Source organism: Esox lucius, chromosome 8 (assembly GCF_011004845.1).
Source record: "Esox lucius isolate fEsoLuc1 chromosome 8, fEsoLuc1.pri, whole genome shotgun sequence".
Lineage (NCBI taxonomy): Eukaryota > Metazoa > Chordata > Actinopteri > Esociformes > Esocidae > Esox > Esox lucius.
This window is the reverse complement of record NC_047576.1, coordinates 9,997,807-10,017,618: the sequence shown is the minus strand read 5'-3', so window position 1 is coordinate 10,017,618 and position 19,812 is coordinate 9,997,807. Positions and strand designations below refer to the sequence as shown.

The 19,812-nt window shown below is 41.5% G+C and overlaps 1 protein-coding gene across 1 annotated transcript; it reads right to left on the bottom strand.

Annotated features, from left to right (window-relative positions):
• Positions 1–16,673: 16,673 nt before the first annotated feature.
• s1pr4 (sphingosine-1-phosphate receptor 4) lies at positions 16,674–19,503 on the bottom strand. Its single transcript, XM_010871420.3, has 2 exons — positions 19,390–19,503; positions 16,674–18,541 (listed from the first exon to the last, which is right to left on the bottom strand). Exon 2 carries the CDS (start codon positions 18,396–18,398, stop codon positions 17,202–17,204), a length of 1,197 nt encoding a protein of 398 aa, XP_010869722.1. The 5' UTR covers positions 18,399–18,541; positions 19,390–19,503; the 3' UTR covers positions 16,674–17,201.
• Positions 19,504–19,812: the final 309 nt, after the last annotated feature.

The following is a 19,812-nucleotide window of genomic DNA, read 5'->3' as shown; positions in this document are numbered from 1 at the left end:
TGTCTACCGGCAGTGAAGCACAACTTGCCCTTTCACATCCTTTAAACTAGACAAACATATTTATGGATGATTGAGGAGAAGGGAGGGTGTGGCTAAATGTTAACACCAGGCTAGACAGACAGAAGATACATTTTTCCCTCCCAGGAGGAATTTCTGCACCACTGTGTCTTGATGAAGGTACCTGGACAACACACCATACAGGATTATAACAATTTACTGCTGTATGCCAAGTAGGATACACAGTTCTCTGGCTTCTACGGGATGGCAATTTATGCATGCCAGAAAGAATGTATTGATGTAATACCAAAGACAGGAGATGGTGTTGTCCTTACATGCAAGGGCATATGCCATTACTTTAAAGATAACATGAAAATATATAGGAAGCAAATAACACCGAGCTTGTTTACACTACGACAGAGAGAGTGAAGTGCCAGATAGACTTATCTTAAGTTTCCATCATTTCCATATCATTTGAATTTACACTGGCATGTTCGAGAAATAGCACACGGGATTTTGGCAGTCAAACGCGAGGGAAATCGAGAGATAAGAATGAGCTCTACATAGAAACTTGATATATTTCCGACAGAATTGTGGGAATCTATCAAAAATGCTACCTCTGAAGGTGGTGTCTCAAGGTATCGATATCTCCAAGTTTACACAAGAAAATAGCCTAGTCTTCTTTAATATGTCTCTTAAAATATAGAATAATGTGAACAAGCCCTTAGTGGCAAACTTGCGAATATCAATAGCTTGTGGAAATTCAAAAGCTGTGGAAATCATTATGCCAACAAGGACACGTCTATCCAACATTGTTATTCTCTCTTATAACATTCTGTATTTTATCAATAAATATTTCTAAATCTTTGATATTTATTTTTTATATATCCATGGTATACAAAACAATATACTGTGGGTATGACAAAACAATTGCTAATGTTCAAATTGCATTTGGTTTATAATAGCAACAAGGCACATTGGGGTTTGTGTTATATAGCCAATATATTGCGGTTAAGGGCTGAATCCAGGTATTCCACATTGTGCCTAAGAACAGCCCTCAGCTGTGGCATATTGGCCACGTACCACACCCTATCGTGCCTTGTTGCCTAAATATAACGGCTAGCAGGGTCTCATTTGAGATTAAATTGGCTTTAGGTGTTTATGTTTTGTGTGTGATGAGCTCTTTGTGATCACTCTTTAGTGCCACTCTATATAATTCAGTACCCTCTGGTCAACTCCGCAGAGTTTGCAGTCAACAACAGGCCTCCACCTCACACTACTGCACACCCAGCCTCTTCATGACTCAACAGTCCTGTCATTATGAAGACGCCACCAAGGTGGCCCTGGAAATTTCCTTTGGAGGAGAACAACAATAATAAAACACGGCATTCCTTGTAAAGTTTGTCTGTGGTTTGCTGTTCCTGCTAAACTCCACCCACACTCTTTCATGGAAGTTGAGAGTTATTGAACCTCCTGCTCTGTATCATGGCCAAGGGTGAAATCATTTTTTTATTCAAGTGATCTGGGATTTGTTACCTGTGTCAAATTCAGCTATGCTTATTTGAAATGTTTTGGGCCTTATGGGTCTTACGGTCCATACCGTCTGTTTGGTGGCTAGTTTTCCTCTAGCTCTGGTGTTATTGGGCATAATGATGTCCAGTAGCAGTAGACAGGGCTCCCTGCTCCAGCCATTCCAAACAAGAACAATGTTTTCCCTCTGAGTCATTCCAAACAATGAGGCTAGACTGAACAGCTGTGCCTGCGTTTTCCAACAAACCTCCACATCTGTTGCCGCTGTTGCTTCTTCCTTCTGACACAAATGGCACACGACTGGTCTTCACAGTCATTCCTGATGTCTAAGTACTTTCTCCAAGCCACCTCTCATTAATGAGATCAGACTATTGTCTTGCACTGGGATCTCATCTGCATTACATGTTAGACAGCAGGTCGTTTTTTCCCAGGTCGGTGCTAGAAGTTGTGACGGCTTTTCTCCCCTCTCTTCTCTCCCCAAAGGTTGGGTCCGACAGGGAGCTTGTGGAGGCCGCAGGTGGACCACAGCTGGGGAGAAATCTGGAGGCTGCGCCACAGAAGGCCAGCGATGGGCAGTGGAGCAACCGTCACTACCAGTCGGAGCTTTGGTGGGGAGGGTTCCTGGCACCGTGATTTGGTGCACAAACATAAACAAAAATCACATTGCCAGGGATTTCCACCCCTTCACAGAATGTTCTCCAGGTGTTGTTCGTCTGCTCTGCCCATCAGGGTAAGTTTGTGTCTGACACCTGTCTCAGCCCGCTGTGGTATAGTCTCTATGGAAACAAGATCATCTAAAATAGTACAGGGCCTGAGTACGGAGGTGAATGTCAGGGGGTTCAGAAAGAAGTTGTTCTCACACAGGGATTTAAAGATTACTTCCTGGTATTAGCTCCTTACAAATAAACCCCCAACAACAAACAAGTTTATCCCATGGGAAGTGTTTTTATTACCTGTAAAGCTGCAGATGAGAGTGCAACCTGAAATCCAAACTATTCTCCTTTACAAATGGCCAGGAAGTGTATCCAATGCATCTGAAAGCTGGAGAGACTTACAAAATGTATCATGTTTTCGGGAACAATCATAATCATATGTAGGAATCCACAATAACTGGCAGTTTTAGTACTGAGGAGAATCTCTCAGACTCTGTCTGACCTGTAGTCAACTTACCCTACTTTGGCAGCCTTTGCTTATAAGGCATAAGGAGTGCTGGAATTAAAAGATTTAAAGTTTCTCTCTTTTTTTTTTTACTGTCTATAGTAAAAGCCTACAACAGTGACTATAGTGTGAGTGTAAAAATAACTTTAGCTTTACAAGAAACCAAATTCCTTCGACTGCCAGTGAAAGTCTCCATTATTTTCCTAATTTGCATCCTGTAGCGAGCAGCCACTTGCTGAAGGCACAGAGCTTAGCTAATTGCTGAGCATTGATCCCTCTTATGTGTTGTTCACAGTGGCTAAGTTCAGTGTCTGAGGTGAAATAATTGGTGCTGCAGGACGCGTTCCAAAGGATGGCAGGGAACTGAAAGAGCACTGTCTGGCTCTCAGCTTCTCAAATGGAGGAGAGATAGGGAGGTGGCTGGTGAGTTGACGTGGTCGGCTGCGCAGGCAAAGGGCGACGGAGGCGGCAGCAGGACGCGGCACATGATCCCGGCAAAGAGCGAAAGAAGGAAGGAATGCTGCTGAGGTAATGTCAGACGGGATCAGGCATGCCCAGTTCCACTCCACTTCAGGCAGTCAGTCAGAATACACCTCACCACCCACCCAGAGCTGAATGGTGTGAATGCATGTGTGTGTGTGTGTGTGTGTGTGTGTGTGTGTGTGTCTGTCTGTCTGCCTCTGTAGGTGTGTGAGCCAGTCTTCTCGCCACTCGCACTGAGCTGAGGAATGTGGGTGTTTGGTACTGTACCATACCAAACTGCCATGCAAACCGTCAGGCCACTGAACATGTGCGCTAAATTGATTTGGGTTCTTTACATAGGGATGCCCCACTGCTTTCATGTGTGTTGCCGTACATAGCATGTCTGCCTGTTATCCACTGGTCAGTTGCTGAGGCTGTCTTACGGTGCGTTGGGAAGGCGACCGCATGACATTTTGACAACTTCTGATGATAGCTTAGTGAGCAGTCGGAGCAACCAATTCAAGTCCGGCTCCGTCCAGTTGGCTGTAACGCGTTCTGTGGTGTCCATTCGGTCTCAAAGCGGAGAGCCATAGGGTGTTTCTGAAGACATGGACCTGGAGGGGTTAAATGGCTGGGGCTCTGCCCCCCTGTGCCTACTGAACTGGTATCAGTGTGAACTCTTGGGTACTGGCTCAGTTCAGCAGGAACAGGGGTGAAGCCCGCTGTGTGCATTCCGCCCACCGTCCAATCAGCACGCAACGAGAAGCTCGGTGTCTCATTGAAGCCTGAAATATCAGACTGGAGCACTTCAGCCTGCATGGACTGAACATCTCGGATTCAAGTAGGAAGGTTTCATAACCAGATTTAACACTCTGGCTGGGCGCACGCAGCCAGCGCGGATGGGCTGTCTTGAATATGTTGCATACTGATGTAGTCATTCTCCCCCAAATTCATGTTTATTTCAGTTTTGCAATCTTCGACTTGACAAGGCCGCTAACACGCACACAACACACTCTTTATCTCCCTGAGCCGTCAGACAGCGAAAAGAGAAACTGAAGTTCATTGTAAGGTAATCCAAGTGAAATGTCCACGTAATTGATGTTACCCTAGAAAGCCTTATTTACAGCTGATTAGGAATGTCTGCTATGTTACTTCAGGCTCCCCTGCCGCTGAGATAGCGTTGCACATTATAAATCAGACTTTGGCAACATTGTATTTGACAAAGTCTGATTTATAACAACAAAATAATTTTACCCATTGGATAAAAAAGGTTAATTAACTTAACGTTAAATCTTGTGTCATTCCAACGAGCTGTGTATTGTTGATGGCACTGGCAGCTTCATGACATATTCTTGCTATTATTTTTAACCTCGAAGGGATTACCTCATGGAATTCCAGTTTCCTAATGTGACAAGGGCATTGTGCCAAACAAATCTAAATAAAATCTATGGCTATTGCATTCATTTGCTTTAATCACAGGGGATAAAAGCAAGTGAAATACACCAGTCTGGAGATAAGCATTCAAATATTACTTTGTGTTTTTGTAACTCCTAGGCATGCTACATTTCTTTTGCGGTCACAGGTATCTCCTTTATGCTGTTCCGTGTCACCACTTTTTTTTATTGTGTTATCCTGCTATCGCAAAGTCCTATAATAAAATATAAATGTTGTTACAGTTTACTTTTTGTTATTTCTTCCTTTTTAAGGTTTCCAGTGCATATAGTTCACCTAAGTGTTTAGTAGCGCCAAAGTCCTAGAATAAGTATTAGCATCTAATCAGCATTTACTAGTAAAATGAAAAGTTTACTAGTAATAATTGATATTGTTACTCGTAACTACAGAATAAGTACTAATATTACTAGTAAAATGAAAAGGCCCTTAGTAAAAATGAACAGCGTTAGTAATAAAATGAAGATGCATGAGCGCCCGCACTGATCATTATGCACCACTGTACATGCATCCATCTTCACCATATCTACTAGCATGGCATAACACATTTCAATTGGTCACCTGGATCTTATTGTTAAAGTCAGAATTACAAAAAAGGATTTGTAAAACAGAACAGGTTTGTCACCCAGCATGGTTGACATATCAATGCTGATAGCCCTAGCACCTATTTATGAGCTGGCATGTGTTGAAATCCCAGTGGGGAACTGTCTAGATGGCCTAAATATACGTCACTAATTCAGAGCCACTTGCGAGCCTAATCTTGTTTTCTCACACTTGTGCCTAGCTAGTTGGCTAACTTTTTGCAGTGTGTGTATATAATAAGGGCCTGACTGTCGGCTTTGATCTCAATCAAAATGCAATGTTTAATGTGTAAAATATTTGTTTAATGTGTAAAATATTTGTGTCATGTGTGAAATATTTTTTCTACTTCAGATCACTGGTTATGTGGTAAAAACTAATTGCAATTGTAAGTACAAGGTACGTGACATTTCATGTATTTTTTTATTGTTGCATGTTGGAGATAGAACATCAAATGCAGCTCAACTTTTTTCTCTGAGAGCATTTACTGTCCGTGGTCTTGAAACAATGTGAGTAGTTGTGTGGTTGAAATATTTGAGTGACTGTTTTGGCAAATGTTTCTTTAAAACAGCTGCATTTTCTTCTAACATGGGTCCTGCTATTGATATGAGCAACTGTTATGTACGTGTGCTGCTTCTGAGCCTCCGCCGTGGCATGGCATGGGACCATTTGACTCCGTCCTCAAATAATTGCTTCTCCTACATAGGTCTGCAAAAGAAAGGTCTCAAGTTGAGCTCTGTATACACAGGCATCCAACTTCTCTGTCTGTATGCATGACGTCAGATCTATTTTCGCGACTGAGGGCCTCGCGGTTCGCCACTGTGTAATCTGGCCCACAGTACTTTGACTCTGTTGCCGGCAATCTTCACCGACCTTTCTAACACTGTCTTGTCTACTTAATAGAAATATAAAATCGAAAAAGCAGTAGTACTACCACACGTGAATTTCGCTTAAAATATTACAAACAAAAAAACAATATAGGACACAAAACACGATATGACCCCAAGCATTTCAGATTGAATGGTCTCTGCAGCTTGAGCAGAACCCCATCCAGGATCATCACAAGGTCCTGTCATCTACATGGACTCTGCATGGACAACTGTAGAAGATCCGACAGAGGTCCGACAGAGGTGACATTTATTAAGTCCTCAGGTGCCAGTACAAATTCGCACCTCCGACTAGGGTGCCTCCAGGCAGAAAACGGAATGTTTTTTACTCCAGTTTAGCCACCTGGACCTTAACGGAACAAATACCCGCTCATTGCCGTCACCAGAGGTGACTAACCTGCCATGGAGATTAATGGCCTAACCTTCAACATCCCAATGCAATGAATATTGCTTTCAGTAGAGTACAGTTTAGTATAATTCCAGGCTGTAAGTGTGCAGTGCAGAGAGGCACAGTGGCAGGCTGTATTTCTTCTTTGTCATTGATGTGTGGTCTGTTACATACAGTGGTATACATAGTGTAGCAACATTAGCCTGTACTCCTGTCATGCCCGGTTATTCAGGAAAGTTAAAAAATGTGCATTCTGGGCCACCAAAAGTGTATGTTTACTTTCACCAAAGCTGGTTTAATACTGTTGTTTGTATTGTTAACTATAAATATTTTAAGAAGTGTGCCAATAAGAATCTATTGAATTGCCAGGATGAAGTCTTTTGCTGTCTTTTGCCGGGGTAAAAGTGCCGGAAGAGACCGAAGTCACACACAGGTCAAACCGTTTGGCACATCATTTGAAGTGAAATAGCCAGGGGAACCCGCTGGAGATTGTCATATTTAACTGTGACTTTTGGTTGACTTATAACGTAAATGATTGGCATGGTCAAATGGTTGGAGCTACAAACACAAGTACCCCTGTTTGAATCTGTGGAGTCTGTGGAACAGGTGAATGTGTTTGGTTTTGCTGTGACGCCCACAAGCTGTTCAACCAACGAGGTAGGTAAGCTGGGCACCAATTGGTGAAAGGGGATGTTAATGATCATTAGCTGCACTTAACAAAAGAATCCTTCAAAATGTACAGATTGTTTTGCTCCATGGTGCCCACAAGCCATCTACAAAGAGAAAGGCAACCACAGAACACAGTTGGAAAATTATATATATATACAGTATCTCACAAAAGTGAGTACACCCCTCACATTTTTGCTAATATTTGAATATATCTTTTCATAATGCAACACTGAAGAAATGACACTTTGCTACAATGTAAAGTAGTGAGTGTACAGCTTGTATAGCAGTGTAAATTTGCTGTCCCCTCAAAACAACAATACAGCCATTAATGTTTAAACCACTGGCAACAAAAGTGAGTACACCCCTAAGTGAAAATATCCAAATTGGGCCCAATTAGCTATTTTCCCTCCCCGGTGTCATGTGACTCATTAGTGTTACAAGGTCTCAGGTGTGAATGGGGAGCATACTGGCCACTAGAAGTTCAACATGGCACCTCATGGCAAAGAACTGTCTGAGGATCTGAAAAAAAGAATTGTTGCTCTACATATGGCTGTGTGTTGTGTTATTTTGAGGGGACAGCAAATTTACACAGTAAAATCCACACAGGGATCACATAGTCAACAGCTAACACTTTCTGGCCCTCCCCAGAGTGCCGTCCTAAACAGGTTACTTAGACCAAAGACACAGCTCTCCCTACATCTCCTATTTTAGTTTCCATAGCAATGTCAAAGTCCTTTTATCGTCCTCCTGAAAGGCTGACCAGATTTCCTGATGTGGCCGCTTATTTTGGCTTGATTCGCTTTTGTTGCCCCCTCCACTATTTAATCAAGGTTCTTGTGGTCTTGGCTGAGGCAGTGTGCATGCTGGGTAATTGGCTTAGGCTGAGCAGTACCAGCTGTGCAACAAAGCCAAACCCCGGTCCACTCTACCTCATAACGTGTAAATGACAAGCTAGAAGAAAAACCACGGAATGGGGGCCATTGCATGGTGGTTCTCCCAGCCTCAGGTCACAGCCTTGCTGACAACCCAGCTCGCAGTGCACAAAAGGACGTCTTGGAACAAGTATTTCCAAACATTATTATATTTTTGTTCTTGCTCTGGACTTGAGGAGAGTAGATGTTAAACGTGAATAATGGATTGTGAAGAATTTCATCTAGTTTTTGTCACGTGTCATGTCCTTTCACATGTGTCTGCTGTGTCAATTGTCATTTTAGACCTCTTATCTCCTTAATTTTTAAATATTACACGTACTTATAATCCCAGCAACTCCCAACGGGCACTGGAGAGTTCTGACGTTCTTCCTCCCAGAGATGCTTAGCCAAGCCATTTGGCTTATTTTCAAACTATAAGTTCAACCAGGAAGCCAGTCAAATCACTGTGTTAGGTCATGGTCCCTCCACAGCTCACAGACGCCCAACCTGCCAAAAGGATTCAATATAGTGTGGTGATTAAGGAAACGTTCTGCTTGAACCTAGACTGTATTGAACGCCTCTCCACATCTTTCTCATTTAGTTATTTTGGACAAAGCCATTAGAATAAGGAAAGTATTGAAAGAGCTTTACTCAGAACTGAATACATTTTCCATGATTCTAAGTCTTTTAATTTCTAATATTTTTACTCAGGAAATGAAAGGGGTGTAGCCCTGACCTCTCACTACCCTGCTGGAGGTGAGAGAAAGATTTGTAGGCACGATGCAGAGAACAACATAGAGAATCAGGAAAACATTATAAATTTTAAGATATGGGTTTTTCAATAACTTTTTTACATTCCATTAAATTACTGTGAAAACCATACCTAGCTATCCTTTCCTTCCTGACTCCCATTCATTCCCTATAGACTCTCCATTCATAACCCTTTGACTTCTCTTCATTCCCGATATACTTCCATTGATGTCCCTTTGAACTCCATGTATTCCCCATTGATCTCCATTTATTCTCCAGTGTCCCATTCATTCCCCATTGACCTAAATTCATTACTCTTTGACTTCCGTGCATTTACCATACACTCCCACTGAATTGCCTTTGACTCCCATTCATTCCCAATTGACCTCCATTAATTCCCCATTGACATCCATTCATTCCTCATTAACATACATTCATTCTCCATAGACCCCAATTGATTTAACCATTGACTCCCATTCTTTCTACATTGCTCCCCATTCATTCTCCATAGACTCACATTCATTCCCCATTGACATCCATTCATTTCTTATTCTCCAACAGAGCCCATGCATTTGTTGATTATAGCACCACCATCAGGCCAATTAACTTAAAACGTTGTGGAGGTCTTCCTGCCATAGGCCTGAGCCCATATACTATGTTTGTTTGCAGTAGGCCTCACCATCTTGCCTTAATGAGCATTTTAATTGAGACCACGCACACAGGTATTTCATTGGCTCATATCAGCCATTCTGTTAAAGATATCAACAATACCAAATCTTCAGATACTTGTCCCAAGATGCTAGATAATGTGTGCAGTGTGAAGATTGATGCAGCACTCTAGTTGAAGATAACGTTTTTGTGTTTTAGAAAATGGTGGAAAATCCAAGATGGCAGACTTAATGGGTTCCTAAGGCAAATTGGTTCCTTGGACCTGTGGACCGAATTTCCCTAAAAACACATCATAATGAAGAAAAAACTTTTGAAAAAGAACAGTGGTACATTTTTATGAGCTTGTCCTCTGACCATTGTCCTTTAAATTTAAACCATTTCATACATGGCCCAGAAAACAATAACCTGACACTTCTGGATGGCAGTAATTCTAGTGAGCGGCCACCTATAATGAAGAAATAAATGAGGGTTTCAACCATTAAAAGGGTATTGTCTCACCTGCGAGAAGATGGCACCTACAGTACTTGTTTGTTTCTCAGATAGTTTGAGACATTTCTTTGATTTCTTTTCTGGAACTTGAATTCCTTCGAAACTCAAAAACATTTGCATTCTGGGCAGTGCTATACATATATACTTCATAAAGGCACATGGGTCATACAGACACCAAAATCCTTTTGTGACGTTTGTCTTCATAAATCCTCCTACTCTGACCAAACACTGCCCAAAACCCAGTTTCTTCTTGTTTTAGGGATGTTCTGCTGTCAGTCTTTTCATCAGCATGAGAAAAGCATACTCAGTTAGATTCAGATTGGGTTGATTGATTTGGACAGCCCGAAACTTTCCACTTTTTGCCCCTGAAACCCTTGGCATGTACTGTATGTGTAGACTTTACTATGTCATTTTATTTAAAAAATGTTTACACATGGCAACACTTGAGACAAGGTAAGTACAGGTCTGTCAAATAAAAGAAGTAAATGCCTGATTGAGGTAACCGGTGGCGATTAGGATGTTGCCCGGCTGTCCCACTGGCTGATCTCCAAGTTCCTTCGATTTCGGACACATCATCCTCCACACGAACAGAGGAACATAGGCTCACTCAGCCAATAACTAAGTTCTCCTTTTATGAGCATGCTTAACTAATTTCAAACCAACCGCTGGGTATATTGTCCTGTTGCATTTGGTTGTAACTGAGCAGACCATTTTTAGGCCATCAGTTTTTGATAATCACTGCTGTTTTTGCACTTTGCGGTCCAGCATTAGTTAGGCTGGAAAAGTTGTTGATGGAAGGAAATGGCTGATATTCACACCTACTTCCCAGAGAGACATAGCTGTCCTTCCTTTCCAGGAGTAATGAATTATTTATTTAAATACTTTCAGAGTTGTCTGTATTTTCACACTATTTCCAGTATTTCAAAGCATAGTGGGCAGGAATACACTGATTCTAAGGTCCTCCACATCGTTAAGTCAAGGCACCATGGCCTTGTTGCAACCGACAAATTCAATGGCAGAAATTGTGTAATATTCCAATAGTGCTTTGTGTGGACAATCGTTGAATACACAGCTACGCCCTTCCCGTGCTTTGTTCACCCTGCTGACAGGAGCTTGATGTTAATGATCTGGTATGAAAAGGAAAGGAAAGGGCAAGTATTTTGATTGATTGGGTGTGTTCGAATGCACAAATCTTACTATTTACAAAGCCTTGTAGGAGACAAATGTCTACATATGATGGATTAGCATGCAATAACACTTTGAACCACTGTGAAGGTAATTGAAGGCAATTCTAATATTGTTAGCTCGCCAGCTTATGAAATTATTTACCGGAACACATAAAAGAACCAATAATCAGTGACCTCCAAGACACCATCATACATTACCTTCACACCTCTGTTTTCAGTGCTCCTGTTCCCTCCATTTAATCTCAGTCAAATCCCTTTTACCCACATTAAATGGCCACATAATTGAGCCAGGGAGAAAAATGCAAATGTTGCCTTAGACCACATCCGCCCCTTGGTGTGTTTCCATCTCGTCCTTGTCTCTTGTGTACAGTCTAGAGAACATGCCATTGTGTAAGTCACTCAGGTAGCTCAGTACATGGATGGTTTCACGAACACAAAGTCAAAGTGAGTGGGAAAGCAGAGTGGGAGGACAGTGAAGTACTGGAGTGTTTTAAGATCCCATCTTTATGTCAGGCAGTGCATCATTAGCTGTCTGCTGTACACCTGGAGGCAAAGCACTGCGTAATTAAAGAGGGAACAGTCGCATCTGCACGCAACCACCATTAACCTATTGCACCTAAATTGGAGCAGAGAAAGGGCCCATTGTGGGTGGGAGGGACCAGCGGTGTGCAAATCAGCCTGTGACAGGCCAAATGTGATTCAACAAATGGCTAAGCCCTGGGCTAATAAAACCTAGAATTTGTTATTTATTTTCATCAGGCGCACAAGATGGAGATTCGCTAAAACCCAAGATGAGTGACTTTTAACTATTTTCCCCTAAAACTACATAGAATTACAGGAATTTGTGTTAAGGACTGACAGTTGGAACCACTTGTTCGCTAGAACAATATAACAACAACAACAATGTAACAACAATAACAATGTAACAACGAAAATGTAACAACAACAATAATAATGTAACAATAACAACAATGTAAACGTAAAACTATGTAAATGTATCAATGTTAATTCTAATGTATGCACATTTTCTACCTGGTATTACTTGCATTGAGGCTTGAATAATATTACATTGAGGCTTGAATAATATTAAACTTGTATGATCTCATTATTTGTGTGTAAAAATCGCTATTGTGCTATTGGGCTAAACATCCTTTTGACAGTTGAAACTCTTTTATTAAAAGAGCTATTAACAGGCAAGTTGTGGTAGATTTTAAGGGCTCCTTCAAATATTGATCCCATACAGTATGAATTCCCAACGCAAAATAACACCAAATAACTCTCCGCTTGCTCAAAGATATTATCAAGGTTAGAAGGGAGAAAGAAGGGGTTTCTTGCAGTGGGGAGCAGGACTGACTTTGGTCTGAGGACACAAATCACCTTTAATTTGCTTCCAGATACGCTGTGTGCAGACAGTGTGCTGTGTGTCAGGATATTACAGTGATAAAAGACGTCGACAGAGCAACAAGAGGCAAGACCACAACGTCAAGCAAAACACTATCAATCACACAACATTCCAAGCAGGAGCAAACAAAAACATGCCTGTGCGAAAGTTAGCGGCCTCATAATAAGATAAAAACTGTGGGACAGCCTCTCCATGTTGCACTGACAGACTTGGGTAAAAAAGGTCAAGTAATTGCTGAAGTCAAACCCTTTGTAAAGCATTAATTCTGTCCAACTAAGATATCTGGAGGGCTCTAAACATTTCTATGTATTTGGGGGACATAGTGCCTCTCAAAAGGGTTTACCCCCTGGACCTTTCCATATTTACAACATATAACATAAAATCAAAATGGATTTAATTCAAAGTTTTGCCAATGATGAACAAAAAAGCACCAATAATGTTAAAAAGTTGAAAAGTAAAATCTAAAAAAATTTACAAATACAAAATACACAGTTGTTGATTGGTTAGTACGCTGGCGTTGTTAGCACACCAGCAAGCCGGAGCGTTGGAAAGGAGGGAGAGCTGCTGTGCCATGCGTAGCAGACTTTACGTTGATTAAATCCATTTCATGTTGTATCACAAATCCATTTCATGTTGTAACACAAATCCATTTCATGTTGTAACACAAATCCATTTCATGTTGTAACATAAATCCATTTCATGTTGTAACACAAATCCATTTCATGTTGTAACACAAATCCATTTCATGTTGTAACACAAATCCATTTCATGTTGTAACACAAATCCATTTCATGTTGTAACATAAATCCATTTCATGTTGTAACACAAATCCATTTCATGTTGTAACACAAATCCATTTCATGTTGTAACACAAACAGAATAAAAGCAATAGTAAAGCCTTCAACAAAGGTATACTTTGCAAAAACAACAACATAAAATGAAGTGTTAAACGATATTTTTACAGAGTATAAAATAAATAATGATTAAAATAATAATAGAAATAGAGGGAAAATGTACAATTGCTGGACACAGATGCTTTTGGATAATGTTTGTCAAGCTCTCTAACTCTCTCTCAAATCCATCTTGAGTTATGACATTGAGACAGGGCTGGATATGAAGACTTTGGGAAAAACATGGTAAAAATTATATTATACTAATGTCAGACATCAGCTGTAAGAAATGTCATGCAGATAAATTCTCTGACTTGAGCACAGTGGAGGCTAAGGAGGCTTATTTAAATTCTGCAACATTTTCCAGCAGAATTTTCTGTTTTGTGACTGTACATGTATATGTGACTGTACATGTGGGTTGCTGATGCAAAATTATTACACTGAACAAAAATATAAATGCAACATTCAGTAAATGTTTTAAATAATTTTCAGAGTAACAAGTTAATGTGAAAAACTCAGTCTGAAATTACATAAACTGTAATCTATGGATTTCATCTGACTGGGAATGCATCTGCGTACAGATAATTTCAGGGATCTTTTCTTTCAGATCATGAAGTATCGCACCAACACATTGTGTGCAAGTAGGGTTAAGGATATTAGACCAAGCCAGTGTGTTAAATATTCTGTGCCTTTTACTGCAATATTCTGTTGAAGAAACCCATCTGAAGAATGACTCCCATAATTGACTTGGATGTACATTTTGTGAGTCAAATATATTGCTCTCAGCAAATATGAAATGTACTGGAATTATGAACATGAAAATTACAGTAATTCATGGTGGGAGTGATCCATTTTATCCTTGTTCCTGTATTAAATAGAAAATAATATTAATAAAAAGTCATGCTCCTGATCAACTTTTTGATCAACTGAGGGGACTTTCATTGTCTTGGTCAGACCTGTACTTGGATGGATCCTCCAAGCACTGTTCTCCTGCCTTCAATTCAGATGACTTGTTGAATTCTGACATGAAAAACAGTAATCTACAGAGTCTGATGTATGATCTCAAACCCCACAGCATTCACAGTTTCTAAACTCAAATCGACTACTTTTTGGTTGACAAAAGATTTCCCCTATGAAACCACAATGTGAAGTAACACAAGATTTTAATCACACAACAGTCTTCTCACCTATCCCCCCAAAACTATGGGACATAATGCTGGAAGATGTGTTGTGCTGGTCATCTCAGAAATGGCATTTTCTGAATACATGAAAGTCAAAATGAAGATTTTCTTTGAAACAATTGACAATACAGACTCCTTCCAGTCTTCACTATAGGAAACATTTGAGTCTATTCTTACTTTTATGGCATAATTTAAATGCAATTCCAGCAAAGAGGACTTATGAGAACCAGAAAGAATTTCACTTACCGGGGAAATGAACTCATTAAATAAATAATATGAACGCCACATGTAAATTGTTGGTCCCACGTTTTATGAGCTAAAATGACATATCCCAGATATTTGCACACAATTTTTTGGCACAAATTTGTTTACATCCACTCAACAGTTTGGCATATCAAGAAGCTGATTGAACAGCATGATCATTACACAGGTGCCCCTCAGGGACAATAAAAGGCAGCTCTAAAATATGTTTTTGTTAAAAAACGCAGTTTGGCAGATGTTTCAAGGGAACCTGCAGATGGCATGCTGACTACATGAATGCATGTAATGCAATGAAAGATAGGTGTTTTAGCATGTCTGTGAGCGTGCAATGTTGTCTAGTGTCTCAACTCAGTGGGATATTCTAATCTGATGTGAATGAGCCTGTTTGCTTACCCAGATTAGCCTGGGGAAACAAACTGGTGTGAAGATTGTCAAACCAACAAAATAGTGAAATGACATTCACTGGATTAATTACACTGTTGCTTGGTCATTTAATGTGTCCCATAAAGTTAGAGATATTGACTAAAAGTCGAGTTTTGGATGGCTGAAAAATGTAACTGAATAATTCTGGAGATAATTACACGTGTGTAACGCGGCCAGTCTTGTCCTCCCTGCGTCCTTGTCAAACAATCTGATGACATCTGTACTTAAACGATGACAGAATCAACCTTGCGAGGCATTAGTCATAATTGCTTAGGCTCTGACTGAGTTCATTATAATGTCTGGGTCACAACATAAAGTGTTGACATTTATGAGACTGGAGTAGCATGTTATGGCATCCCATAATAAAGAAACCAGTCTGGACATCCTTAGGACTGGGTTGCTCACAATTAACTGCATTCTATACTTAAATGATGCCAGGATCAGCTTTTTGAGACTTCGGGTATAATGACGAAATGCTCGGACAATGTGTCCATTATAATGTACGGTTCCTGACTTAAAGACTTGCTACCTTCACCAGATCAAACCTTCATGTTATGGTTACTTCTGATAACAGAGTGGGAGACTTGTACTTTACTTTAACTACATGGCCACCAGAACAGTTGCCAAAACATTTAATGTTTGTTTCTCCATAAGTTGCCTCCAACAAAGTTTTAGAGAATTTGTCAGTAAATCAAACTCAATAGTCTCAATACCACAGACTAGGTGTAACCATATCAGGCCAGGACCTCCACAACTGTCTTCTTCCGCCACCATCACAAGATGTTTCAGCATGATAAGGCACAGCCCCATGTCTCAGGGATCTGTGCAGTTCCTTGTGTCTGAAAATATCCATGCACACTCAGCACAATGCCAGCCACTGGTTTCTTCATTCCTAACTCAGTAAATATTTTTATAATTGTAGAATGCCGTTTTTGTGTTTATTGTATAGGAAAAAAAACTGTTATTATAATATCAAATAAATTTGAATGCCTTTTTTCTGCACTCAGTGACGCATGACAAACTGTTCATTTGGCCTTTACAGATGAGGCTATCCACAAGCGTCTAGATGGGTGGTTTGGGAAGCTACGAAGGGGGCCACTAGGAGGGCTGAACTGATTTTGTGGGGAAGGGGGTTAAACAGGGCTGGGGGAAAAGGTGTGATATTCCGGGGTGTCCACCTTTTCATTATGCTTTAGTCTATATTGTTGTTAATTACGTGTTAACTCCTCACTGCTTTCAGTGTATCCTTTGGTTTATGAAAATAAATTATTGTTCTAAAAGAAGTAAAATTTAAATGGTCATCATTTTCATTCTTGTTTTTGCCCTACATGTTTATTGCTACATTATAACACATATTAGAAAGAGAAGAAATTAATTCATTGTTCTTTATCAATCAAATTTATTTTATAAATCCCATTTGAAATCAGCTTGACAAAGTGACTATATAGATGTCCGGCCTAAATGTACAGAAATGTATGTAAACAAAATATAACTTCAAAAATACAAATATACACATACATTTTTTTGGAATGGAGTGGCATACAAGAATAGTAGAAAAGCACTAAAAACGTGCATAATACATCGACCTCTTTCAAGGAAAACAATATTGGCAATATAAGATATGTTTCTAATACCAAAACTTCCATACATTCGTTTCACTTATTTTTGTAATATATAACAAAATACAGATCACTCATCCCGGCATGATGACAGTGCAAAATGGTAAAAAAACAAAACAGCAGAGGACCGTTAGCCCTGTGTCATTGCTGTACTCATTTGGGTGGAGCTAGATAATTGAGAAACGGCATTCTGTGTTCACACACACAGATAGAGCGAGAGAGCCAAAGAGAGAGAGAGAGAGCAGAGAGAGCGCTCTCTCTTATGCAACCCCACCCCACCCCCAGGCAGCCTGTTGTGGTCTAACTGCTGGAAATGGACAGGCAGGTGGTGGTAGAGCTCAGACGTCGGCTCCTCTTGGGGCCCTTGGGGGCAGGAGGTGGGCTGAGACTGACACTCCGGACCTTGTTGAAGCTGTTCCTCAGGCTGCTGTGCCGGCTGCTCCCCGTGCTGCTGGTCTCCTTGGACACGAAGGCGTCCGGGCGACAGAGGCCGGCCCAGAGGCAGCAGCAGCACAGCAGCCCCGCGATGGCCTTCCTCAGCTCCGTGCTGCCCAGCGCGTAGATGACTGGGTTCAGGGCCGAGTTGAGCACGGCCAGCGCGATGACCCAGTCGGCGCTGAAGAGTGGCGCGCACTGCCGCGATACGCAGAAGAAGTCCACGAGCAGCAGGGCGAACAGAGGCCCCCAGCACATGATGAACACGCCCACAATTGAGATGACGGTCTTGAGGAGCCCCAGGGAGCGCTTGCGGCTGCGCAGGGAGCCCACTTCGGCACTGCAGCGCACGTGACAGTAGATGGCGCCGTAGAGCACGCCGATGGCCAGCAGGATGATGGAGAAGATGAAAAGGGAGAAGAGGATGTAGCTCTTGGAATAGAGCGGCAGCAGGGTAGAGCAGCTCTCCAGCCTGCACATGCAATTCCAGCCCAGCAGGGGGAGGAAGCCGATGGCGAAGGCCAGGACCCAGCACAGCACCACCAGGCCGTAGATGCGACACATCTTCCCAGCTGACTTCTGGTGCAGCGGCGCCATCATGGTGGTGTAGCGTTCCACGGCGATCAGCAGCAGGCTGAAGATAGAGGCCGCCAGGGCCACGAACAGCACGCCTTCCCTGAACAGCCACAGGGCAGGGCTTAGCCTGAAGGTCTGACCGCCCGACATGCAGATGTTGACCACGTAGGCCGCACCGGCCAGCAGGTCACTCAGGGTGATGTTGGCTATGCACACGTAGACCCAGCGGCGGCTGTGGCGAATGCGGGAGAGCACGGCCGTCAGGACCAGCAGGTTCTCCAGGATGATGAGAACGCTGATGAAGAGGGAGAGGGCCACACCCAGGCTCAGGCCACCCTGCTGGGGAAGGCGGTGCTGCAGACGCCCGGTGTGGTTGTAATGCTCCAGGATCACGTTGCCTCCACTGCTGTTGTTGGCGCTGTTGCTCCACAGGTACAGGTAAGGGCAGGAGATCGAGGAGGTCGAGGAGCTCGGGGAGTCTTTCATGGCTGGCTTGTGATGGGTTTGTTTGGGTTGGACTAGGCAGGACGCAGATATGCAGAATGTAGAATTCCTGTAGTTGACCAAGGGCTCAGACTCAGGCTAATACACTCTCTTCTCCACTGGATCTCTGATGTCTCAAAACCCACCTAGTAAAAACACCAAGATGTTGGAAATGAAAATTTGCCCGATAACTTAGAATAATACTTATAATAATAATGTATAATTGGATGGTTTTTTTATGCTGCATGTGATGAGAATAGCATGTTTCAATGGAATATTTGATTATTTATTTATTTTGAAAAGCTTTTTTTGTGCAGGAATTGTGCAAAAACGTAATAAGTTGTCCCAACATCGGCTGATAATTGTCGACTCAACATCAGTTGATAATTGTTGACCCAACATCAGTTGATAATTGTTGACCCAACATCGGTTCTTATCATAACATTCAGCAGTCGGAGCCTTTTAAATATCTCTGCTGCTGTTGCCATGGTTGGGAGGAACTGCCAGCTGTTCTACGATGGGTATTTAAACGTGCACGTGAAAGCAGTTCCTTTAAAATTTAAAAACTGCAATTTACAAATTCCTAATTGAAAATTGCAGTTTTTAAAATTGTGATAATTGAAAAACTGCAGCAATATTACAAAGCATCTACTCTTTTCCTCTCTGGAGTGAGAAAACAGACATTAGATTTGTAATGTTTGTTATTTCTCGGATTTATATTGCGAAGCCCTCCTATAGAATTCCTAAATGGGTCCTTTTCGCTCAATTGTTTAGAACGGTGCAGTATTTGAACAAAAAGCTTGAACATGGCCATAAATTCCTGGTGCTGGCATACTGCTACACAAGCAACGTAATTATACAGCTGGCTCTCCAATCCCAACCCAAAATCACTAATTGTACAGAATGATTTGAATTCATAACAAATTAACAGAAATTCTATGTAATTTAGATTTCAATCAGAAGTCACTTGTAAAATAGATGTGAGATCACTTACTGATGCAGAGGTGCTACTGATGATGATGCTGTGTGTGGAGGGCCATCCCCAGTCTGGGCAGATGGCACAGATGTTTTCTCTATAGATGATATGAGGAAGGAAGGTTACTTTCATGGCACCACGCCCAAAGGGACTGACACACACACACACACACATGAAATACAAGAGGTTATTGAAACTGATGGGCGGTTTCATCCATGCTGATGAGAACACACTTGTGAAATGTTTCAGCACGTGAGTCTCAAAGATTGACCTACTAACTTCTATGGATCTTATTGCATGCAATGTCTACTATATAACTTAAATGTAAAACTGAGTGAATTTGTTGGGTTGTTTTCTGTGTTGTGGTAACTTTTGCAGTCTACTGATAAAAAAAAAAATCATTAAAATATAACTTTTCACCCCTTCAGAGGGCAGGATTCA